This window comes from Trematomus bernacchii, unplaced genomic scaffold (assembly GCF_902827165.1).
Source record: "Trematomus bernacchii unplaced genomic scaffold, fTreBer1.1, whole genome shotgun sequence".
Taxonomy (NCBI): Eukaryota; Metazoa; Chordata; class Actinopteri; order Perciformes; family Nototheniidae; genus Trematomus; species Trematomus bernacchii.
The window spans coordinates 1,047,925-1,074,354 of record NW_022987732.1 but is presented as its reverse complement, the minus strand read 5'-3'; the positions used below and the strand labels follow the sequence as shown (position 1 = coordinate 1,074,354).

Here is a 26,430-nt window from a genome sequence, read left to right as displayed (position 1 = left end):
AAATTAAAAAGCCTCCTCAGGGGAAGAATAAATGTTAGCAGTGAACCGAGCAGAGCGACTCCCGGCGTCTCACCTGAAGTGGGACTGCCTGCTGAGTTGTTCTGAAAAGGGGACACATCTGTAACATTTCTCTAATACAAACTGCATTTCCCTCAGATTGTGACCAAAATAAAACATGGGTGTAATTATAACAACATTTTAAATTAGCTTTTAATAAGCAACATCCCGCTTGAATTTCATTCAAAAAAAATGTATATTGTTTTATTTTTTAATTTCATAGTTTATTAGATTGTATTGTAGTTATTAATGTTTTCTTATTGTTATTTTTTTATAGTTGTATTTATTTCAAAGTTTTTACATATTTGATTGTAGCTATTCTTTAAATATTGTTTTTTTAAATGTATTTTATAGTTTTTATCTGTTATAAAATGTTAGATTATTATGAATTTTCTTTTACTGTCAGACTTTTTTTTACCTCCTTGCGTACCGTGAAATCTCATATACAATATACATACTGTATACTGTATGTGTGCAAAAAAGGCCTTAATCTGCACCCTGGGAATGAAAAGTGCACAAATAAAACTCTAATCAGAGCAGACTGGACTCTGGTTTCAGACAGAGGGTGAAAAGAGGTGCTGCAGCACAGGCAGTATGAGAAAGATAAAGAGCTTTTTGAACATTAAAGCATGGAGACATGTCACAGGAGAGACACTACATACTGATATACACCTGAGAATTAGCACAATAGGGCCCCTTTAACAAGGACTAAATGATTGCCACTTTAAGATGTTACTTTTGTGGGTCATATTAGTTTTGCTGCTTGTTTATCTGATTTCAGTCCAGAAGCTACAGGAACACTTACCCTCCAGGCGATGACAGCGACCACCAGCATGTTGATGGGCAGCAGCAACGTTTTAAGGTATTTTAAAGGGGTCTGAGGGACGGAGAGACACCGTAAGTTAAGACATCTCAAAATCTTGACTGTACACTGCACAGTCACAACATGCAACCACAACATGAGCAGGGTCCAGTTTGTAAAAGAGTTTAAATCAAAATGAGCTGCCAGCTTTCTATTTCCTTTTAAACTCAAAGCACAGATCTGGTTCTATTTCATCCCTACTGACCGCCAGAGGCGGTGCTTTAGGCACTGGATATGTCCATCGCGCGCATGCGCAGGTCGAGTACCAATACCAACAAAGTCACCTGTGACCCCACGTGACACCGGGCTATATCTGCCTGTGTCGTCAGAGGATCTGTTCCTTTTCATCTTCTCGCTGCGCGAGTACCGTGGCTACATGTTGTAGCCTACAGCGTTCGGCTTGAGCTAGGAATTCTCTGCATACAGCTGGCTGCGTGCAGCTTCGCGACTGATCCAGTCCGAGCCGCGAGTTGCTTGCTCGTCCTCCAGAGGCTGTGGCCGGCTGCGCAAAACTTTGACGGACAGGTTTCTGCCGACTTTGTTGGTGATGGCAGTGTCCCCGCTCCCGCTCCCAGCATAAGTTGTCCTGTTTGCTGTCTTGTTCGTTATTTGGCTTAGACTTTCTGGTGACGGCAGCGTTCCCGCTCCCATAAGTTGCCCTTATTGTGCTCTTTTGTACTTTTTTGCATCTGATTGTGGCAGCGTTGTGCCCGAGCTATCATTAGCATTTTGAGTTTCCAGCTTTAGCTGCGTTTTCTCGTTTAATTTAGTTGGCAGTAGCGTGGCTCAGCCTAACTATGTTGTTGTTATTTATTGTATTGCTAGTGTGCAGCCGCTTTGGCTGACACTTGTTATAAGCACTGGGATTTTATCCGTGCTGTTTTTTTCTTTTGAAGCCAATTATCTGGTCTTAGCATTTGTGTTATTTGACTTGGACTTGCTGGTGAAGGCAGCACGCTCGCTCCCACTCCCGGTAACGTATTGCTTTGATTGTTAGCAGCAGCCGCTGGCTAACATCTTGCGTGTTCTGTTAAACTTCATTATTTAACTCAGCTGGTGAAGGCAGTGCCCTCGCTCCCGCTCCCACTGCTGGTAACGTGGGTGTAGGACATTTATGTTTGCATCCCTCTTGGTGTTCTGTGATTAGTAGCAGTACTTCAGACTACTCTTTCCATTCAGCAGGTAACTGGTGAAGGCTGTGCTCTTGCTCCTGCTCCCGGTTACATTGCATCTGGCTACCTACATAATGGCCCATTCATGTAGCGCCTGTATGGCTTCTCTTGAGCCCGAAGACGGCCATGACCGCTGCCCCTCTTGCCTTGGGCTTGAGGATGCCATGTCGCTAGCGGCTTCGGCTAGCCTCTTCAATGAAGAAGTGGAGGACGAGGCCTCGCTCACTTTCGAGGAGGCTTCCCACTCCTCTGCTCAGAGCTCTCTGCAGGGCATGGAAGACGCGTCCATGGTGGCCATTATTTGTGCGGCCCTGGCACGCTTGCAGCTTCAGGTTCCGCAGGCCGACTCGGCTCAGGCTAGCGCCTTCTTCAGGCGTAACCCTGCCCCTGTCACTCTCACTGTTCCTCCTTCAGAGGAGTATCTGAGGGAGTTCCTTGCATGCTGGAGAGACACCAGGGCCCTCTCCCACTCTGGCTTCGATGCCCGGATCTCCACTAAAACTGGACTAAAACGTTTTGAGTTTTCGTCGACTAAAACTAGACTAAAACTATGAAGGATAAAAAGGACTAAAATGTGACTAAAACTAATAACCATTTTCGTCTAAAGACTAAGACTAAATTAAAAAAATCTGCCAAAATGAACACTGGCCCCATACAAATATGGCTGAACAGCCTCCACTTGGACGCCAAATGGCACAGGCACAGAAGAGTCAGGGTGTCTCAGCGGTGTCTCCACTCTCTGTCCCGCCGGAGGGACAGGGCCTAACTTTTGATGGGCGTGCCCATGGGCGCCATCCCATCCCGCCGGGAGACTGTCACTACGGATGCATGTCTCTCAGGGTGGGGTGCAGTGTGGCAGGGCAGGACTGTTCAGGCTCAGTGGTCTGCCCAGGAAGGTGCACGCCACGTCAACGTGCTAGAGCTTCGGGCTGTGCAGCTTGCACTCACGCACTTTTTACCCCAACTGGGGGGCAAGCATGTGCTTGTTCGTTCTGACAACATGTCCACTGTTGCCCAGATCAACCATCAGGGGGGCACCAGGTCCGCACAGCTACTCCGGGTGTCACAGAGCCTTTTGTCTAAGATTGTGCTCTCTCTAAACAGCGACTGTCCCACTGGGTTGTCGATATCATCTCACATGCCTATGGGGCCAGTGGCCGCCCCCTGCCATCAGGGGTGAGATGCCACTCTACAAGGAGCATCTCAACATCTTGGGCTGCCCTGAGAGGGGTCCCCCTGGATACCATCTGCGCCGCGGCGTCGTGGGCGCCTTGTGGCACATTCTCCGGGTTTTATCGAGTTAATGTCACCACTCCTTATCCTTTGGGCGTGGTCCTATTGCCGAGCTCCGCTGCTTCCAGTTAGTGAGTAAGTGCTTGGATTCTTCATGACATTGTTGGTATAAGTCATCCAGTGCTTAGAGCACCGCCTCTGGCAGTCAGTAGGGATGAAATAGAACGTAAGTTACGACTATAACTACGGTTCTATGAATCCCGGATGACCGCCAGAGTATCCTGTCACTCAGAATCCTTGTGTTCTCGCTGTGGGGGAAACTTCTGTGTAGCAATGCATTGGGAGTCACCGACTCAGGAAGGAGACACGGTGAGAGTTGGAGCTTTGATGTCAAACACTGATGGGTTTATTCACATCACAAGTCAAAGAGTCAGAGGTTCTGACTACACGGTAGAGTTGCCACGTCAATTCTGAAGAGCCTCTCTCTATGCTAGACCTTTTAACTGGTTCACAGAGAGTAATCAACATCTCTGAAGGAGTAGACTAAACAGCTGGGAACACTGAACCACCTGCGTCCGACACTCATGGCCTCGAAGATTTCACATCTTAGAGTCTACAAACATCGATAAAGAAGTGCCTCAGCGTTCTCACAACAATTACCATTTGTGCCCGACAAGTTGACCGGTCACAAACTGGTAACAACAACACATGTGGCACCAAGGCCTTTCCTTAAAGGAGATAACAGACGTCAGAGTAGATCATAAAACGTCACAGAGTAAAGGTTAGATATCTAGAATAATTATTCCTTAACACTCGCAAGAAGATTCTGTGAACAGATCCTCTGACGACACCGGCAGATATAGCCCGTTGTCACGTGGGGTCACAGGTGACTTTGTTGGTATTGGTACTCGACCTGCGCATGCGCGCAATGGACATATCCAGTGCTTAAAGCACCGCCTCTGGCGGTCAGTAGGGATTCATAGAACCGTAGTTACAGTCGTAATTTACGTTCCCTGTGCTCTGATGCCTGCTGGAACATATCAGACTCTTTGATATAAAACAGCAGGTTTATTCTGATAAAAATAAATGTTTTTCACACCAATCCACCTCAGATTTATCTCAGAGAACACTTTAGCAAACAAAGTCAAAAGGAGGATTATTTGTTAATCTTGTTGAGATTAAAACAAAAAACAAACTTTACCTCTAACTCCAGGAAGTCAAACTCTGCAGCACACGTGTACATCAGAGTGTGGAAGTCTTTGTAGCTCGTGAACTTAGACTTTATTAGTCCACTGATGTGCGCCTGGAAGAGACACAAAAAAGAGACATATTACAGACATGTTTTTGTATTTTTTCATTAACAAAAAACTTTCTTTCATGATTTTAAATTTGTGAATGCATTTGAAATTGTTGTTGATTTAATTCCAACATTTCTGATGTCAGCATGAAACTATAAGATATTTGATATTAAGCTGATATCAAAACCTCTGCATCTGGGTTTTCTATTGTGGGTTGACTACCCTATATGATCCTAATTTTTTGACGGTACCTGTTTCAGATTTGCCTTTATTAAGCATTTAACGGTACGTGAACTGAAGAGCAATTTGAGGCAAAACAGAGAAAGAGGAGAGGGATATATTTGGAGTAAAATCTGTGAATTTGACGGATTAAAAAAGGTAGATGTCTGAGAAAAAAAAAACTTGAACATTCTCTGAGAATAATAACAAAAATGTATAAGAGTGAAATATTTTTGTAAGATACTAGAAAAATGGATAAATCTTTCATCTCTGTGAATATCAGAGATTTTCTAAGCAATAAAACCATTCAAAGTCATTACTATTGTTTGAATTAAGTTATAAAATGATCAGATATATATTCTACTGTTAACCATATTCAAATATTAGCATTAGTTCTTGCCACATGACTTTTTTTAAGGTAAAGTTGCTGCAGCTTACATCATCTGAGGCGCAGAGGACCGTGGACAGCAGGAATTTGAGCAGAACTGTGGAGCCGACCCAAGCCAAGCCCTGCATGACCTGAGGAGGGAGAAGAGATACACACTGACAGCCTGACGTGTACACACGCACAACTCAGGACAGCAACCTTTAATTAAAGCCGTGAAGTGCTGTAGAGTTGGGAACGACTAAAGAGGGCTGTGGACTGTTCAAACATTTAACATTTTTTAGCTTTATTGTTCATTTAAATGAGAAACAAACTAACTGATCCAAATCAAGGCTGCATAATCAATAGCATCTTTATTTAAAAATGAAAGAGACTGCTTTATAGCTCCATCTGGGTATTTCTTCCATAACAAAGAGGCAGAATGAAGTGTATCCCTCCAAACATAAGACGGAAAATAATTTCAACATACCCACATGACGATGCCAGGTTTGAAGAGTTGAGCAAATCGATCCCTCAATGCGATGATTGCCTGGAAAGAAATGACCAAAACATAATAAAAGAAGTCCAAGTCACCAACACACATTATTATTATTAGTGGTTTTGCATTTTAATGTTCCTCTGCAATGCTGTTTACTCAACCTAATGTACAGTATAACCAGCTGGATGCATTGATCAAATTGAACTAATCTTGAGTGACCCACTGCATTAAACATTCGATGATGCAGGATATATTGTTCTCTAGAGTTTCTACTCACCCAGATGGAGACGAGCGAGGAGGCGTAGAAGGACGTGAGCAGCATGGAGTTTCCGAACATTAGGACAAAGCAGACAGCGAGGGTGATCTGCAGCACGGGAACAGGAAGGAGAGGAGGTTTTAATACATTTAGATGTAATGAAAATGATTAGAAATAATGTGAAACATGTAGGCTGGGCGATGAGTGAGACGTAGAGCTGCATACCAAATTATTAATAACATATATTTGCCTCTCTTTGGCAGCAAGGAGTTCTGGAATAGATTGTATACTGTGCATACACAGCTACAAGCAAAAATATAATCCTACTTAATAAACACTTGATGCTTAATCCCACAGTGAAGAGTGAGATAATGCACCATTCATTGCATTATGTAGACAGAAGGGCAGTCATTCACAATAAGAGGCACTTATAGACCGGAGTGTGGAAAGATTGTAGAGAAGCTATAAAAACTGAAATAACAGGTTTATTGGGAAATGCAATTCAGTTCCTTTATGCACTTCACTGCACTGTATCCAGATGGTTGACAAGTCACTTTTATGTCCAGAAGACCATATCACCGAGACCACTTCCCCCCCGTCCTTCAACGAATACATTTTAAAAATCCCAACACCCAAAGCACTCAACAACCAGGCTTTCTGGGGGGACAGAGCCTTCTCCATCGCTGCCCCCTCTCTCTGGAACTCAGTCCCACAACACAGAGACTGCACTGACCTCTCCACCTTCAAAACACTGACCAAAAAATCCCCTGTTAAGACTTGCTTTTAATGTGTGATTAACGTTGTGTCCTTGTGTTAAATGTTGTTTTATTAGCCCGATTTTTATTTGAGCACCTGTAAAAGCACTTGCAAAAATAAACGTCTTATTATTACCTTAAGTACTGACAGGACAGTTGATGATACAGTTTTTTTTTTGTATAGGTAGCAGTCCTGCACGTTTGTCTTCCCTGGAACAAGTGTCACTGCTCAGGCTTTAAACAGCGCTGTAGGTCGTAGGACACAAATGCTGGGTTTTTTCTCTCACACACACACACACACACACACACACACACACACACACACACACACACACAGACAAACACACACTCACAGGCAAATTCATCGTTGCCAAGCTCTCTAAATTATGCAGAGGCATATGCTTTCCTCTGACACAAATCTCCAGCATCTAACCACAAAGAGCCTTCTCCTTATCTTTGGAGCACACGGGGCCTGGCATGCTGAGGGGATTAGGGGGGGAGGAATGTGGAGGAGAGGGACGTATGGCCAGAATAACACACACACAAACACACACATACACACACACACTCCAGAACACAAACATCTTTACACATCAACACATATATACTTTTGTCCTTGTCAGGGCTAACAAGTTGCCCACATATCCACCCTCTTTAATGCTAAAAGGCAGCCCTGGCATTGTGGATGCTAAAGAAAGTCACCCCCGTCTCGGCTGGTGTTGTCCTCGCGGCTCATGAAATTCTTCCGGCCGAGGAGCTGAGTCAGATAAGGAGAACCGAGACGGAGCACATTACCGCTCAGGGGACAGCAGCTGGAAATACTTTTACTTATTCTGGGCACAACACATAATCCTCAGACAGAGAAAGCTGATGCACATGTGTGATTCAAAGAACAACTGAGCAACAGAGAAACTCCTGAAACCTTAACTTAGTTTATTTTTAATTCCTAAAATGAGTTTTTTGTCCTTTACATTCTGCATTTTAAATAGGCCGTAATATGCTTTGTGGGGCTGTCCTTTCCTGTAGTATTATATAGGTTTTTGTGCATGTAAATGGTCTGCAAAGGGTAAAATCCCTGTGTTCCAGAAGAAGCTTCTCTCCCCCCCCCCTCTGCCTGAAACGCCTCCATTGATCTCCTTTGTTTACTTCCCGAACATAGTGACATCAATATGTACCACTCGCCCTTTTATTTGCTAGCACTCCAACACATTGTACGTGATAGGCTAAGGGGACATAAGCGGTTGACCGACACAACAGAGCCTGCCAGCTAACCAATCAGAGCAGACTGGGCTCTGGTTTCAGACAGAGGGTGAAAAGAGGTGCTGCAGCACAGGCAGTATGAGAAAAATAAAGAGCTTTTTGAACATTAAAGCATGGAGACATGTCCCAGTAGAGACACTACATACTGATATACACCTGAACATCAGCAGGAGAGGACTCTTTAAAGTAGAGACACTACATACTGATATACACCTGAACATCAGCAGGAGAGGACTCTTTAAAGTAGAGACACTACATACTGATGTACAACCTGAACATCAGCAGGAGAGGACTCTTTAAAGTAGAGACACTACATACTGATATACACCTGAACATCAGCAGGAGAGGACTCTTTAAAGTAGAGACACTACATACTGATATACACCTGAACATCAGCAGGAGAGGACTCTTTAAAGTAGAGACACTACATACTGATATACACCTGCACATCAGCAGGAGGGGACTCTTTAAAGTAGAGACACTACATACTGATATACACCTGAACATCAGCAGGAGAGGACTCTTTAAAGTAGAGACACTACATACTGATATACACCTGAACATCAGCAGGAGAGGACTCTTTAAAGTAGAGACACTACATACTGATATACACCTGCACATCAGCAGGAGGGGACTCTTTAAAGTAGAGACACTACATACTGATATACACCTGAACATCAGCAGGAGAGGACTCTTTAAAGTAGAGACACTACATACTGATATACACCTGAACATCAGCAGGAGAGGACTCTTTAAAGTAGAGACACTACATACTGATATACACCTGAACATCAGCAGGAGAGGACTCTTTAAAGTAGAGACACTACATACTGATATACACCTGAACATCAGCAGGAGGGGACTCTTTAAAGTAGAGACACTACATACTGATATACAACCTGAACATCAGCAGGAGGGGACTCTTTAAAGTAGAGACACTACATACTGATATACACCTGAACATCAGCAGGAGAGGACTCTTTAAAGTAGAGACACTACATACTGATATACACCTGAACATCAGCAGGAGAGGACTCTTTAAAGTAGAGACACTACATACTGATATACACCTGAACATCAGCAGGAGAGGACTCTTTAAAGTAGAGACACTACATACTGATATGAACCTGAAAATGAACATCATAGGCCCCCTTTAAATAATTTTGTCTCAGAAGCTCAGGTGCGTTGCAATCTTTTCACTGTTAAATCAAACCGAATACAGAGCTGCCATTGCATGATGCTTCACTGACAAAATAGTTAGGAAAAAGAAACACTCTTCACATTGACGGATGGATTCATTTCAGATTGTGTAGCGTACTGTACCATATGAGTGACGAGGATGGATTGCATCTTGGCAGCGCAGAGGTAACCAAGGATGTAAGAAGCAAACAGAGAAGCCACCTAAAAACATATAAAATAATCATTTAGACACAAAGACAAGGGAGAATAGGGTCCAAACTGAAAACAATACCAACGTTTTCTAAATGTAATTGTAATTTCTGTTTTCATCTCCATCCCTTTTCTCTCTTTTTTGCCTCTTTGTTTCTTTCCAATCCTGGCCAGCTCCTACAATCTCTGCATCGTCCTCGCCAGAGTCCTCTGTTCTCTCCAAGTCTCTATTTTCTCCCTAATCTCTCTGCCCCTTCTTCTTTCTTCCCACATTCCCTCTCAATGTCTCTCTCGCTGTGTTTACCTGAGTGAGCAGCACAAACTGGGCAAACTGCCAAGGCAGCATAAAGCACAGATTGGATATGCCCAGGGCGACCAGGGCTGTCCTGCTCGGGCTCCGTGTCCTGAGGAGAGAGGAAGAAAACATATATATATATATATATATAGTGGTGGTGAGAGAGTGTGGGTGTCGAGGAGATAAATGAAGATGCATTAAGACGGCTTAGAAAACACACATATACACAAGCACACACATTCAATTTCACTCTGAGTGCACTACAAAGCTGTGGTTATGTTCCGAGTCGGCCTCAGAAATATGACACGGTGTTCATTCTCCTTTTAGAAGAAGTCACAGTTTACTCGCTGCACTGACATAACACAAGGTGGCGTCTGCCAGTTGATGTGCAATGAGAAGATAACTAGTCTGTGTGACAAGTACATTAGCTCACAACGCTGCTGCTTCAGTGCTTCACCGATGAGCAGAAAACAGAACAAGCCTTGCTTCACCCCACTAATTACAACACAAATTGTAGCCTGTCTATCTTTGGTGTGGCTAGGGAACAGCAGTTTGATCAGGTGTTTCTACTGTTGTTTCACATAGTTAACAGAGTGTTGAAATGAAAACAAAACCAAATGCTTTTCCAGGTTATCGATGTTCTCTCATAAGAAAATGACATGGAAAATGCATCGTACAAACAACTCACTGAAGCAGGAGATACAGGCACTTCTAGGGTTTCTTGAACCGCTGATTTGGATATATAACAAGAACCAGCGAGTCGCTAGCAAATACCATCACGCACCGCGCAGTTGACTGAAGAAGGGGGGAGAATGACTGGAGGACATTAAGAGGTGGACGGGGAAAGCAGTGGTGGAGTGCATGAGACTGGCAGAAGATCGGGATGTGTGGAGACAGGTGGTGATGTCATCACAGTGCTCCAAGGGCCCCGGGCTACAGGAGTGACCTGACAGGACCCGATGTTCTCCAGACAAAGACTTCACACAAGCTGTACACATGGCACAGCTTGGCTCTACTTGACTCCCTCTTCTTGTGGTATTCAGAAACATTTGTGAATAGTACTTGGTTCTTTTTCCTGGTACCATTTTGGTTGAGGTTCTAAGAAAGCTGAGTTGATACAAGAAGGTACAAAACTGCAGACCACTGATTTAAAAGAATGTGTCCGGATGCTAAACTGTAGTTTAATGAGGCGGCGCGACGGCAATCAGCTGAGAATATTGCCTACATTGAATGGGTAATATTCACAGTGAAAAAAATAAATAGACAAGAGCACCTGTTGGCAAAGTGAGTCGAGTCAAGTAGTTTAAATTGCAATAGAAATGGTTTATTACATGCAGGGAGTGAATACCATAATATTCCTCTATACTATATACAACCGTGTTCTATCAAAGGTTGCATGTTTCATGTGCTGATCACATGTGTAATGACACTACTGGCAATGTGTACCTTACGTGTACAAATTGAGAGCCACTTGGTTACACATAGGGCTGCTCGATTATGGCAAAAATCATAATCTCGATTATTTGGGTTAATAATTGATATCACGATTATTAAAAACGATTATCCATTTACTTTGAAAACATCAATTTATTGGAGAAAGAAAATTTGAAAAGTATGTTTTTAACAGTTGATTACCCTGAACTTTAAGTATAATTCAACTGAAAAACCAAAAAAATAAATGTATTTGAAAAAAATAAAAGTAATAATAATAATAAAAAAGTAATCGTTTTATTTCGATTACGTTGTTTTCGTAATCGTTGCAAGCCATAATCGTAATCGTGATTAAAATACGATTAATTGAGCAGCCCTAGTTACACACACAGGTAAAACTCAACTCAAGGTGGGATTTTTGTATGAAAATGTCAGAAAGAATATGGCTTTACTCTGATGTTCTTATGTTATAATATGGAGAGTTTGCTAACAGTTGATATTGAGATTTTAAGAGAGAAAGGGTGGAGAGTTTACCGTAGGATGTAGGTGAGAATGAGCATCTGCAGGACTAAGAAAGGGTAGGCGAAGCTCTCCCTCAGGGGCGGAGTCCACATCACACGAGTGCTCTGACACACACAAGACATGCACAATAAAAACGCAAATCAAAACATCACAGAGGATAGAATTACTCAGAAATAATTATTCCAAAAAGTATTAAGATAGTTTTCACAAGCACTGTCTTCCTCTGCAGCTTAGACATATCAACAGTTATATAACCTGTATTTGTCATGTAAAACAATGCTTGTATCCACAACAGCATCTGGGTGTTGTGCTCTCTGGTATCTGAGTGGAATGTTTATTTACCACACTTCTCTAATGAAACTACCGAACATCACATTTTCCCGGTTTTGATTTATATACCAATATCTTAACCCCATAAACTTTAATGGTTGGAACCAGGACCTTCAGTATTTAGATCAAGTGGCTTGTGAATAATTAGTGCCACATTTACAAGTCCACATGCTGTTATTTTAATGTGCCAGATGTATTTTAAACCAACATTTGCATATCTCCTGCTGCAATGTATACAAGCGGTCTAACTGTACTGAGCAGCGTTGGCACACAACGTTTTATATGATCTCATTTTTTAAGTTGTTGGGACTTCCCAATGGTTCTGTTCCCTGCCAGCCACACAGTCTGAATAGTTTATAAAGAGGGAACCTGTGGCTATAGTTTGATAGAATCACCATGTAATACACATTTATACGAATTTTACACTACAAACTCACATTTTTGTCACCTCAGAACATACAGCTTCATTACCAATGCTGCTGAAATTCCCACCACTCAAGAAGAGAAGACTGGGAGAACATTGTACAAGAGTAGGGTTGGAATTAACCATTATTTTCTTTATCGTCTAATTAATTGTTTTAGTCCATAGAATTGTTTAAATATCACATAAAACATAAATTAGAATAGAATAGAATAGGGAGGGATGAAACCCTCTTCAATGGTCACACATGCAGAGCACACAGCACACACAGTGACATGTGTTCTCTGCTTTTAACCCATCCTAGTACCAGGAGTCTAGTACTAGGAGCAGTGGGCAGCTATTGTACAGCGCCCGGGGAGCAATGGGAGTGAGGGGGGAAGGGGGATGTCTGGTGCCTTGCTCAAGGGCACCACGTAAATGTTGAGACTGCACTCTCCAAGTAGCAGTCCACACTCCATATTTTAGGTCTGGGCGGGGACTTGAACCGGCGACCCTACAGCTCCCAGTCCAAGCCCCCTACTGACTGAGCCACTGCCGGACATTAAGGGATGTTTTATGTGGAAAAGGATAAAGGAAAAGCAGCATTTTCTGCTATATTTGCATACAAAAAATATTATTATATAATATAATTCAAAGATGAATCCATTCTCATTAACTTATCTATAGATTGACTTATTGTTGCAGCTCTATTCAAAAGAACTGAGAGACACAACGGTGAATGTGTGTGAATGAAATGTTGACATACAGAGCTTTAAAAATAGAGACCTTGTGCTCTGGGGGGAAACGGTGGAGGAGGAGGGACTCAGCTTTGAGTCTCTAAGCTCCTTTGAGGGCGGAAATTAATTCCTTGGTTTTTCTGAGTGCCTTTACACATTTTCACATCCTTACACCCACACAGACTTATTGTACAGAATTACAGGACGAGGCAACAAGCGTTTAGCTCTCCAGGCTTACCTCGCCGTGATTGAAGAAAAAACACATCGTGGTCACAACGCCGCCCAGTCGACTGCCACTAGACGGGAAATAATGGGAAGAGGGGGAGAGAGCAAACCAAAGGTCATCCTCCATCTCATGTCTTACATCCGTATTTGACAGGAACCAGAGCACAAAACAGTTTTCTGTCATTAAGTTCATCCTCTCCTGTCTGGTGTCCATCTGAGCGTGACGGGAATGAGCCCTTGTGCAGTGGAGTTACCTGAGGTAGGCGCCGTAAATGAAGAACAGGCTCATCATGGCGCCGTTCAGCAGGAACACGAAGGTCACGTAGAAATATGCCGGGTCGCCCATCCCTAACACACACATCCAGAGAGAGAGAGAGAAGATGTTTCCAGAGGTCCTATTATGCCTTTTGTGGATTTTCCTTTCCTGTAGTGTGTTATACAGTATAGGTATTGGTGCACGTTAATGGTCTGAAGACTTGAATAGAGTTTCTATCTTAAAAACCCTTTTGCTTTGATACAGTTAAATGTCTGGAAGTTTCATGAACAAGACTTTTTCTAACTCTAATTTAGGTCAATGCACACAAATAGCTCCTAATACAGGTAGTGTGTCTGCAGAGCTCTTTCCAGGGTGATGTATTCATTGTGCACTGCTCCCCATATGAGGACAACACACACACCAGAATCTCCTGCTGCAGGCTTTCTGTGGCCTGCTTTTTGTTTTCAGCCACGTTTTACAATATGGGAGTTCCTATTAACTCAAAAACACCAAATCATACCACGAATACTATATGTAGAGTAAATGATGAGATGTTAAATGTGTTTATCCGTGACAGCATCATATATCATAGTCAAATACAAAGCATATAATCTGAACTGTCACAATCACTTGACATATCCTCAGTGTGTTCATATACAAAACACAGCATCATTTTCTCCAAAGTCCAGGCAGAGAATATGCAGTGTGTTTGGCCCTGAAGGCAAACACATTAGCAGTCAACAGAGGGAGTTAGCAATAACAAGGACTGAAGTAAACAGAAGATTACAAATGTTGATTTACGCAACAAAAAGGGGAAGAACTATAACCATTAACCACATACTATATTTAACACAGAATATGTATTTTCTCTAAAATGGTGGGTTAATGTAGGCACACAACTCAACGAAATATAAAACAAGGGTCTGGTCATTTTTTAGACCTTTCTTTGTGATATTGTCAAGTACTACACCTATAATGTTGATGGTTTTGATCACATTTGGGACCTTGTTTGGTTTAATCCCTTCCCCTCTCTCTTACCTCTCGAACATGAATAAATAAATGTAATAAAAACAAAGGGCTAGCAAGAGAGACTGAAAATGTGCCTAGATTGCACTGGATTGAAAGTAAATCAAGACTTCTGCTTGCAAGGGGAAGTCTATAAACATCCCACGTTTAAGATTTAAATGACACAAAAGTGGAACTGAAATTATTAGGACCGTATGTGGCATACTTGAGATATGTAGAACTAACAGTACACGTTGACCAGCGAGTGTGTCGACCTAATTAGAACAGAAGGTGTTGAACATGTGACACTGAATAAAAATGTGGTAAATGTTTTTGGTACAGAATGTTTTACTCAGCGATAAAGTGGCTAATGCACTCACTAAATATGCAGGTTCGCAGAACAGATTGACAAGGATGTAATGACTAACAGGGTAACAGAAGGTGTCTAACATTAGTGCTCTGACAGTAAATGGAGCTCGTTCTAACAGCAAATATCATTCTGGTGCTCACAGTTACAGGAAATGTTCCCTCTCTTCTGACTGGTAGCTCTTATGTAAGGCAGCTTGCGTCAGGTTTGTGTAAACATGGTGAAAACAGCCTGTGTGTTTGTCCCTGGGTGGGGTTCTCTAATGGGACTCACAGAAACACACAGATTACAGCTCTTAAGAAGGAAAGCTGGAAACAGCGGGTTTACTTTCAGCAGATTTAGCCTTCTAGGAAATGTTCCTGTGAACAAATATCAGGAAACAATTTGTATGTAATAGGTTCAAATCATTATATTTCCCATAGGGCTACTGTAATGATGATAATAGTGTGCCCTTGCTGTCTGTGCTGCCATTTAGATCCTTAACGTCATACCTTTACTTGGAAGAGGATTTTGTGAGCCATGCTTTGTTTCTCTCACCTTCAAATCAATGTTTTGCCTTTTGAACAAGTAGTCGATCAACAGAAACATATACATGTAAAATGTTGATGTACATGGTGCAGTGACAACAAAGGAGTTCTTAATCAGCGACGATGGTGAGACTGGAAAGATGATTTTCAGAAATGTTTAGGTAAAAAAGCACAGATATATTAAGATCTTCTCAAAGGATGTGCTGTTTTAGTTGTCTTATGATAGATAAGCACGTTTTTAAGGAAATTGTTCAACTTTTTGTGAATACCCTTATTCTTAGATGGGCTTTTGACCTGCTTGTGTTGCCTCTGGTTGTCTGGAAAGTCACAGTGGTGACTAGACTCTAAGTCCTGGCACATGGCCAAGAAATAAGCCAGCATACAGACCACCATTTCTTGTTTTTACACTTCTGATTGTGTACGTGTTAAACAAACAAGATTTAAGAGTTTAATTAGTGAGGTTTTAGCTACAGGAGGTCAGGTGTTGTTCCCATTGTTCCCCCTGTTGAGCAACTCTGTGGAAAAAACTGTTTAATTTTCAATGGAAAGTATAAAACAGGAATCATGAATGCGTTGCGTTGAACTCATTCTGTAACATTTCTTTCATCTGCCAACTCCCCCTTGAGGCTGTTTGACTGCATCCACGAGTTCAGAAAAATCATCAAAGTCTGAAATAAAATTAGTCATCCAGTAAATTCAGCGTGAGACAGTGTGTTGAGAACAGAGTCTTTTAAATGCTGGTGGAGCTTTAGGTCGTAAAAACAAAGCTATCTGCCTGTGTGATGTAGTCATCATTCAACCTGCTATCTGAGTGTGTGTGTGTGTGTGTGTGTGTGTGTGTGTGTGTGTGTGTGTGTGTGTGTGTGTGTGTGTGTGTGTGTGTGTGTGTGTGTGTGTGTGTGTGTGTGTGTGTGTGTGTGTGTGTGTGTGTGTGTGTGTGTGTGTGTGTGTGTGTGTGTGTGTGTGTGTGTGTGTGTGTGTGTGTGTGTGTGTAAATGAGGGTATTTGCAGTATGTACCTTCACAGCTGTCCACGGGAGTGAGCCCCTCCCCTCTGTTGATGGACCAGCACATCTTTGTGGGAATCCCAAAGTATCCCATGACACCCGTGTACATCCGGAACCAGCTGGCCAGGACCACCTGTGGAGCAGAGGAGGATGAGAGGCAGTTTTTAAGCCTGTTTAAACAACTTGTTCGAAAAGCCTGTGTCCTCTCATCTCAGGAGGGAACGGACACACAGGATTCCCAGTGAAGACCTTTCAGTGTTAAGATTGTTTCCCTGAGCAGAAAATATTTTAAATTAGTAAATAATGCAGCCTAAAATACAATTGGACTAATCATAGAGAATGCAGGGTATGAAAAGAGTTGTTAAGGGTGTAAAACAAGACCTAATTTAAATTCTGATGGCAGCGTGTAAAGAGAGGATACAGGATGATATTGTCACGCATCACCTATAAAAAAAGGAAAGGCTGAATGTCAGCATAATGTCAGCATTGCCCCCGATGGAAACTACTGCCGTTAGGACTGCACTAATTATTGAAATGTTAAGCAAATCACAATGTGGATTAATGCACAGAAAGAGCAATATTTGGTATATGCAAAATATGTGAAAATATCTTAAGGAAGTATTGTTGTGCTGCAGAAAAGTCAGTATTCCAGAGACTTAATAAAAGTCCTTTTCAGATAAAAAACAAAATCACACCATGATCATTTAAATATTGTTTTTAAATGTACGTTTTAATTTGTTTTAATTCCCCATGTTAATCATACAGCAATTGCAATATCAGTTAGAATTGCAAATAATTATTTTTTCCAAATTGTGCAGCCCGATGCGCCAATATCACCAGTAATAATATGTAATAATCCAGTTTAAAGTCTGATAAATAAACATTTCTGAACACTATGATGAGTAATCCCATCATACACTACAGAGCGTATGAACAGCATGCCAGAATGAGCATTACCTCTGGATACAGATTGAATCTCTGCAGCGTGTTAATAACCAGAGGGTGCTCTGTCAGCCGATCATTCATCACCATGTGGAGGCCATCCAGGAAAGAGGGAGCTTCTATAATGGTCTTATAGTAGGAATAATACAGACCCTGGAACCAAATGAAGACACATACACATGATTAGACACAAACAGAGCGACTGAGAAAGACATTTTAAATAGAAATGTCAAGGCAGAGTGATGGAGAAGAGGAACAAACAAAGAAAAAGAGATGTTTAAAGAGTGAGAGTGATACAGAGAGAAGGAGACAGCAGACAAACGCTAAAAATAACTTCACAACATTCAAGTCAGACGGAAGAAACCGGAGCGAGCTCTACAGGCGCAGCAGATGGAAACGGTTCACAGCTCATTGAGTAGCACACAGCAGGGGTGAGTGGAGAAAAATATTCTGTTTGCATATGATAAACTCTTCACCTTCACTGTCATCGCTCAGAAAGGGGTACGAACGCTGCTCTGCATGTTGAATATCAGCCACTTTTGCAGTTATAGTGATGAACATATGCTGCCTTAAACCACACATATTTACTAACTTTACCCTCGAGTAGCACGATTATGCAAATGAATTAACATTTTGCATATTGTTAGAATGTGAAATGTCAGTTTGGATGGTGAAGTTCAATGTTGTTTATAAAACTGTGGGAGCAAATGCTGGTTTTCTCTGAATGTGCAGATGGTTTGGAGTCAGTTTGGTCACGTTACACTTCTGTCTTGAATATTCATTTTATTTTACCAGCTCACTTTAACTGAAACCTGTTAAACTAACACATGCAAGACTGCTTTCCCCTTTCTGATTGCTGCGCCAACTCTGGCAGCTTTGCAGGGCATAGTCCATCTTTGCTCAACAAAATGTGGAAACGCCAATACCCTTTAGTCTATTGCTGTGTTATCACCTTGTTTTGTACAACAACAAAATGCCAGAATACAAACTGCAGCATTGCTCAATCTCTGCTTGATTTTTTTATTTATAACCCACATAAGAAAGACATCCCATCTTACAACAGAGCAATTTGGTTGAAGAAGGCTTATATTGCAGTACCGTTATGGTGGATGATGCTGAAAATCTAATTCATTTTACCATTACTTTCTGCCTAGTTCTTTATTTATTAAATCACCTAATCCTTTGGGAAATGACGTTGTTAAAGATAGTGAAAGACACCTGTAAGAGCTGTCCCTGAAATACTTATTTTGTCCTACAGTCCAAAAATAAAATACATCTGTAATCACATTGTGAGAAAAGGTAAATAAGTGATTTAGAATTGTAGCAAATTCATTTTCTTTCAGTTGTCTAATAGATTATTGGGATCAGCTCTAATGTTGAAAACACTGTTATCTATTGTTCCTTTTAGTAAATAAATGCACCTCATGTCATGGCTCATCATAGGCCATGATATGTTAATGATAAGAATGATATACAGATGCAAAGGAGGTAGACAAATGGACATCTAACGGACTCATTATATCACAGTTGCTGCCAAATAGAAAGCAGAATATTATCTTATCGTTCCAAAAGTATATTGATAAAGTAGGTCTGCCCTTTTTTTTCTGTTATAAGAGTGATACAAAATCTATGCAAGTGTCAAATTAGCAGCAAATCTCAGCGTATAAAGTGAAATGATTGGTTGATTTATTGATTGGTGGTCTAACCACAAAGACATTGGTCTGCAACTATTCTTACGATCAATGAATAACACGAGTCATTTGTCAAGGACGAATGCTAAACACTTCCTGGTTCCAGCTTCTCAAATATCAGAATGTACTGCTTTTCTTTGTTTTAAATGATTGCAAATGTAATCGCTTCAGGTTAAGGACTGTTGGTCGGACAAAACAAGACATTTAAAGATGTCCAATGGCATTGAATTAACTTGTTGTTTAAGTTGTTTTGCAATCAATCAGCCGATAAGTCTCAAAATAGTTTTACCAAATGAGAATACAAGTAATTGTTAGTTGCAGTCCTGCTGTGCCACGATTTGCATACAACCCCATACGTTGTGCACCAGCAATTACACTTGTACCTGTACTGTCTCACAACAGGACATAGTGGCAACTGCTTCAAAACAATGTTATTTGTGCATCCATAAGAATAAAACCACAACAACAGTAATCAATTTACCATTTCTGTCCGGAAAGCCATTTCTTTCTCCAGGTTTGACAAGTGTGAAAAGTGTCTGTCATTCTCAAACAGCTGTGAGAGATGATGCCTGTTGACAGCAGGAGAAATATGTGAGCCACGAGCTGAATCCACAAGTAAACACAGCAGTAATGTGTGAGCAATAACATGATAATAGTGAAACTTACCAGTGGAGATACCCAGTCAGAGCAGCTGTGGACAGAGAGAATCAACTTTAAATACTGCTTAACAAAAAGGTGTACTTTACTTGAGTATTTCCATTTTTTGCTACTTTGGACTTCTACCCCACTACAATTCAGAGGTAAACAGTATACCTTATCTCCACGAGATGTATTTGATATGTTGAATTACTTTGCAGATATTGATTAATAATGTGAAATATAATCAACACTTAAAAAGGACTATAGTTACACTTTGAGTCACTTTCAAAAGCTACCCTGCAGTATACAAAGTACATACAACTAGGTACACCTTTACCAGTTTTGATACTACTTTAATCCATCAATAATTATAATAAAAACATATATTATTCTGGATGGGCCAATCTGCATAATGACTACTTTCACTTTTGGCACTTTAGGTATATTTTGATGCCAATACTTTTGTGCTTTTACTTGAGTAACATTGTTGGATTCAGGACTTTTACTTGTAACAAACAGAGTATTCCTACACTCTGGTACTTCCACTTTTACCTAATTACAATATCTAAGTACTTCTTGCATCTCTGAGGGTGGGTGAGTTGGATAATAACATGTTTGGCTGCTGCGGTGAATTTGTAAAATAACCCATAAAAAACATTAGCTTTAACTTTTGCAAGAAAACCTGTTAACACGTCTGCAAGTACCATGCAGATAGTAAGACTTTTATATTCATTAATAATAGCAACAATAGGTGGCTAATGCTGCTGAGCTAGCTTCTATGTGCTAACATTAGCCAACTAATCAGCGGCGGAGATAACTTAATTTACCAGCTAATGCTACTGTTATACACATAACGTTAGCAGCCGTTAGCTTGGGGGTCCACGGAGAAGCTAGCAGGCTAACTCACCGAGCAGAAGAGTGACACCCAGCTTCCCGACTGCAGAAGGAGTTAGCCCCAGCTTGTGTCTGATGAGCCCGTTAGGATGGGAGCCGTTGAAAGCTTTGCCTGCTCGCCTGCCGTTACTTTTGGCAGGAGGCGAAACAAGCGGGCTCCGGTCAGCCTGGGTCGTTGGACTCTTTCCGGTCTGTTTTCTGTTTTTAGCCACCATGGTTTCGCCAGGGAAGAGCCACGGAGGCGAGAATCCGAGGAGAATAAGAAAAGAAAAAACCGAGGGGTGTGAGCTAAGCAGCCCCACACTGATATCTGGTCCGCGGATCTGCCCCTTCACTACCTGCTGCCTGATGCTTTCACTGGTTCCTCCTTCACATCTGATGAAGCTCCGCCCCCTGCCGGCCGTGTGTCGCAACTACAAGGAGCTTCTGGTTGTAACCATGACAACAACAAGCAGCGGGTACCATACTGTTTACCAGATTGTTCAAAACAAACACACACACACACACACACACACACATATTTGTCTTTTATTCTTTCTTTCTTAAACAATAATATGTAAGAAGGCTGTACATGCGTAGTAGGCTGTTTGGTGTTTCTGGTGGTATTCCTGGGAACCACTTACCCCTGAAAGACTCCACTTTACTACTTTTCCAACACAGCTAAAATCGTTAGAGGGAAAATGTCAGCTGCTGGAAGTGCAAATACAATAAACTATTTTCAACAAACGCCAACACCTGGCACAATGATATTAGTTAACAGTTGATGTGTCCCTAGGGATGCTAATAACTGAAGTAGAAACAGATGAGAAAGGATGAGGATAGGTAAATACACTAAGACATGACACTTGATACTAAATTGCTGCTGGATGATTGAAAATGCGTTGTATATAAACTGTGTAGGAATGTAAATGCCACATAGTCCATTTATATCCTAAATAAAATCATAATGGCCATTATCGTATATTGAATTACTTTCACTTTTTGTTTTTCGAGACAAATAGAAACAAGAACAACCACATATGTAGCACAGTAAGGTTTACAAAAAGGTTCCCTGGTCAGAGACATGTTAAACACGGCCAGAAAACACAGATATGATTTTATCCCAACGTTGGTTCTTTCACAAAATCGTCTTAGGCCAAAAACGAAATGCCAACCAGACTGTAATGGCACATTTCCACTACACGGTCGGCCTCGGCCACGCTCGGTACGGCTTGGCCTTAACAGGGCCGACTCACTTCATGCTGCGCTTCCATTACAGTTTAGGAACTGGGGTAGTTACTATAGTAACGCAGTGTAGGCGGAGCCGTGACGTCATCTTCAATGAGAACTCCAGAAACACAACACAGCCGTTAGCTGTTAGCACTCAGAGCTCACAGCTCCTTATATATGTTCAGAAACTCGACAAAAGTTAAACAAGTACACACCACAGACTGCCTGTGTCATGGTGAATACAGTCGCTGCTTTATTTATGTCTGTATAGGCCGTTGTTGTGAGTGTGGACGGTCGGAGCATATACTGCGTTAGCTTAGCCAATCTCCATCTAGAAAAACACGAATTTTAAAAGGTTTTTCGCCTGCCGTCTGTCTGCAGACTTGACAAAGCATTAATTCATGGTTTTTACTAACCGGTATCAGTATGTTGTTACTTCGGCATCATTTTGAAACGTGTATTACAATTAAATCACGGTCAAATATGTCCATCTTGTTGTAGTTGTACCCCCCTTGCCAGCGCTCCTCTCTCTAGTTTAGCATACTCAGCCCTGTTTGTTGGCCTCGATAGAACCACAATTTTCTCGGGCCAGAAAAGACGTGAAAAAGTGGCCCCGGGCCGGGCCGGGCCGGGACTAGGCCTAGTGGAAGCGCAACCAAAAACGGGAACGGCACGACACGGCACGCTTAAAGCGAGCTCCGCGCTGTAGTGGAACTGCGCCATAAGTATCCAACTGGCCAGAACAATGGCAACTCCCTAAGAAATATTTGATCCCTCAATAAGGTACATTTGTTTGTTTAAATTGCATTTAAACATAACTGTTCAATAGTATTTGTCAAACCCCCTTAGATGGTGCTTGTTTCCTAAACTTCATATTGCTAGAAATATCAATATTCTAGTTGATACAAATTCATGTTTCAGTTAAAAAACAATCAAGAAAATAATGTGATAAACAGCCTTTTACGCCACTCAATGTATACAACAAAAAACTGTGAAATACCAAAAAACAGATTCAAAGAATTCAGTTCATGGACTTTGTTTCTTTATTTGTATTTAACAATCAAAACAATTTGATTAGCATGAGGCTTCTGTTCCTAAAAATGGTTAAATCGGACACACATTCACACACTCACCTATCTATAACTATATATATATATATAGCGAGAGTAACATCAGTAATAGTAGACAGGTTAGTTGACACTAGTTAGCAAACATTAGCAGTTGGTTCTACCAATAAATGCTTCTTCAAATGATACGTAGACCCCTTGGATAAAGAGAGTATGTCACAGCTGGCTGGCAAAGCTTGCAATTAATGGGGAAGTTGTTTTCCTTCTCCCCTGTGAGCTCACTTCTGAAATTTCCCCCCGGGTGAAATCGTTCTTGGAACTTCCAGAAGATTAACTCCAAATCCTAACACATGTTCTGTTATGCACACAATACACTTGTCTTTATCCTCACCCTACAAACAGTTTTTGTAGATAAGACAGGAATCCACATTTACATACAGAGCAAAGGTGACACCGGCCAGTTATCTAAAACAGGTTATATAATACATCGAATATGTCATTATGACTATGAATTGTAATATTTGTGTTGTTCTTTAAGGACACGCTAATTTCAGGTTCAGATTTTGATGTATGATAAGTTTGATGAATGGAGGATATAGTTTGAATACTCACATTTGTTTCTGTTTCTTGGCTGTGATTGTCTTGTCATTGATCCTGTAGGAATGAACACAACCCAAACGTTTTGGATTAATTGCTTGTTCTTAGAGTTTGTCAACTACAGAGTGCTGACTGATCTAATGCTTTACATCCCATCATGTCTTCTTTGCAAAAACAACGACTGACTGCCCACAGCTCTCAGCTGCAGAGAAAATAACTAGTCATGTTCTGTTTAATCCGATGTTAAAAATGTGCTTACTTATGTGGCTTTGCATTGTCAGCTTGCATTATATTGTTTGTGGAATAATGAACGAGACATAAGATGAAAGAAAAGGAGAAACTGCAGTCAGTGGGTAACATCACTGATCTGTTGCGCAACGCTAGGCTACATTTGGAAGGTAGTGTGTGAGTAACACATCAATAGGGTTTAATACAATACTGCTGAACCAGCAGTATTGTACCCCTTACTGACCTCAGAGTCTCCAGTCTGCAGTCTGGTCTCTCCAGAAGATCACTCAGCAGCTTCACCAATGAGTCCTTCAGATTGTTCTCACTCAGGTTCAGCTCTCTCAGATGGGAGGGGTTGGACTTCAGAGCTGAGGCCAGAGCAGCACAGCTGATCTCTGACAACCTGCAGCGCCTCAGTCTGAATAAAGAAAATGAGGATAAAAATAAATTTATAATCCAATCAGATGTGTTCAGGTGTGAATTTAGCACAACTGATCTTTGACAAACTGCAGCACGCGTCTGAATAAAGAATACATGATGTAACTTTAGAAAACAATGTTCCTGCTGGACAAGTTGAAAAAACGATATGAACTACAGTCAGTGAACCAACCTTAGCCTCTCCAGTCTACAGTTTGGACTCTTTAGTCCAGAACACAGCAGCTTCACTCCTGAATCCTGCAGATCGTTGTCACTCAGGTCCAGCTCTCTCAGATGGGAGGCGTCGGACTTCAGAGCTGAGGCCACAACTTCACAGTGAGTCTCTGAGAGTCCGCAGTCAACTACAGATATATTACAAAATGTGTTATTATTTAAAAAGAGAAACCATTATATACATTTCATTCATTTGATTAAAAAATGTTTGACATATCATGTTCTGATTAACATTTGATGTTAGACCATTTAATAGATTATTAAGTTTGATTTAGGTATGGTCAGCCTGTCAGGGCTCATTTTAATCTTTTTAGTACTGCAGTAAAAACAGATCGGGTATAACCTGAGTGTATGTTGCAATAATTATGAATAACTGAAATGCATTCACTGCTTACTGTAAAATAATGCTGTATGATGTGATAACATGCTGCTGTGATGACATTTCTTAAGTCCTTTATTTGTTTGACATTGCATTTTGCCTTGATCACCCAAAAGAACATGTAGAAAATAAAATGTAACAAATATTTTAAAGGTCCCATGTCATGCTTTTCTGGTTATTACCCGTCCCCTTGTGTGTTATGAAGGTTTTTATGCATGTAAACGGTCTGCAGAGTCAAAACCCTCAAAGTACACCCTGTAGGGAGTAAAACTCTAACACAGAAAAGACCTACCCAAAACGCCTCGTTGGAGATTTCTCATTTTCCAATGTTTTCTTCCTGGGTATCGTGACGTAGGGATACCCAGTAGCCACGCCCAGAGCTATGGCTGCACCCTCTGCCAGCCGAACATATATACTGTTGGAAGCTCAGGTTCAGTTCAAAACTGTATCCAGTCATGCCAACGAGGGTCTGTTTCCTGTCTTGTGAGGAGAAATCTTCAATGTCTGCCTTATGGCAATCTTCAATGTCTGCCTTATGGCAGAACCACGACGAAGTCAGTGGTTGACATTTCTTGTTAACACTGTTCCTTCAGATGTTCGAGTCGGTATTGTACTGTGTGCGCAGCATTTCACGGACCAAAGCTTCGCAAACATTGCAGCGATTCATGCCGGATATGCACAGCGTAGGACACTGAAGGACGATGCTGTGAGCTAAAAAATAAGGCTACCAAGAGCTAGACATGCTAGGGAAAACATTGTTTTTATGCCAGCTACAATGAATGACCGAACGTAGCAGACTACCCGTATAAGATTGCAATTGTAAACATGTTCTTGCTAGCCTAATATGAACCACTAGCTCCCTGAAGGAAAGCGTGATCACCAGACTAACATCTTGGTTTTCCAAACCCTCGGCCCAGTCCGGAGTGAACTTCTGCACTGAGAAGGTTTTTCCAATGCCAGCGACGCCATTGGTCAGGACCGCTCTGATGTGTGTCTGTTGGTCAGGTAAGGCTTTGAAGATGTCCTGGCACTTGATTGGAGTGTCATCGAGGGGCTTTTTCTTGGAAGCTGTCTCAGGCTGCCTCACCTCATGTTGGGTATTAACCTCTTCACTCTGTCCTTGAGTGATGTAGAGCTCAGTGAAGATCCTGTTGAGGAGGGTTTCACTTTTATCCGTTCCTTCAGTCACACGTTCACATCTCGTCCTCAGACTGATCCTATGTTCAACTAAAACCTCCTGCAGACCACGTTCTGCTGAAAGAGAAGGAAACATGTGAGAATCAGGAACATTATTTTGAGAACTTGATGATAACGATAAACAGAAAAAAGAAAGAAAGGGTTCAAAATTATTGTCTCTGTGGTATATAAAAAAACAGGAAGAATCCTGATTTCAGACATGAAGACACCATCACACAGATGTACAGACTTACTTTGTAGAGTTCTGGTCTGACTGGCTGTCTGCAGGTCAGCTCTGGTTCTGGATCTTTCTCCACACTGGGGACAGGAGGAGTCTCCTGATGGAGGTCGCTGCTCCCAGTATGAGGTGATGCACTGGCTGCAGAACCAGTGTCCACAGCTGGTAGAGACTGGATCCTTCAGGACGTCCTGACACAGAGCACAGCTGGACAGCTGCTCCTCCACAGGAACAGGACTCTTCCTCTTCCCTCT

The 26,430-nt window shown here is 41.6% G+C and overlaps 2 protein-coding genes across 2 annotated transcripts in view; both read right to left on the bottom strand.

Moving 5' to 3' along the window:
• The window catches only part of dpy19l1l (dpy-19-like 1, like (H. sapiens)), a 37,013-nt gene extending 16,037 nt beyond the window's left edge, over nt 1-20,976 (bottom strand). The window contains exons 1-15 of the mRNA XM_034145708.1: nt 20,645-20,976; nt 19,765-19,789; nt 19,580-19,667; nt 17,423-17,560; nt 16,478-16,598; nt 13,559-13,652; nt 13,318-13,375; nt 11,625-11,716; nt 9,669-9,768; nt 9,299-9,376; nt 5,982-6,068; nt 5,696-5,755; nt 5,280-5,360; nt 4,526-4,627; nt 863-934 (exon numbers count right to left, since the gene is read on the bottom strand). Coding sequence (XP_034001599.1) covers nt 863-934; nt 4,526-4,627; nt 5,280-5,360; nt 5,696-5,755; nt 5,982-6,068; nt 9,299-9,376; nt 9,669-9,768; nt 11,625-11,716; nt 13,318-13,375; nt 13,559-13,652; nt 16,478-16,598; nt 17,423-17,560; nt 19,580-19,667; nt 19,765-19,789; nt 20,645-20,846 — 1,398 coding nt within the window. The 5' untranslated portion in view covers nt 20,847-20,976. The remainder of the gene's footprint in view (nt 1-862; nt 935-4,525; nt 4,628-5,279; nt 5,361-5,695; nt 5,756-5,981; nt 6,069-9,298; nt 9,377-9,668; nt 9,769-11,624; nt 11,717-13,317; nt 13,376-13,558; nt 13,653-16,477; nt 16,599-17,422; nt 17,561-19,579; nt 19,668-19,764; nt 19,790-20,644) is intronic.
• Nucleotides 20,977-23,185: 2,209 nt separating this feature from the next.
• The window catches only part of LOC117494738 (ribonuclease inhibitor-like), a 28,385-nt gene continuing 25,140 nt past the window's right edge, over nt 23,186-26,430 (bottom strand). The window contains exons 2-5 of the mRNA XM_034145688.1: nt 24,343-24,511; nt 24,248-24,251; nt 24,020-24,137; nt 23,186-23,262 (exon numbers count right to left, since the gene is read on the bottom strand). Of these exons, the coding sequence (XP_034001579.1) occupies nt 23,186-23,262; nt 24,020-24,137; nt 24,248-24,251; nt 24,343-24,511 (368 nt within the window). The remainder of the gene's footprint in view (nt 23,263-24,019; nt 24,138-24,247; nt 24,252-24,342; nt 24,512-26,430) is intronic.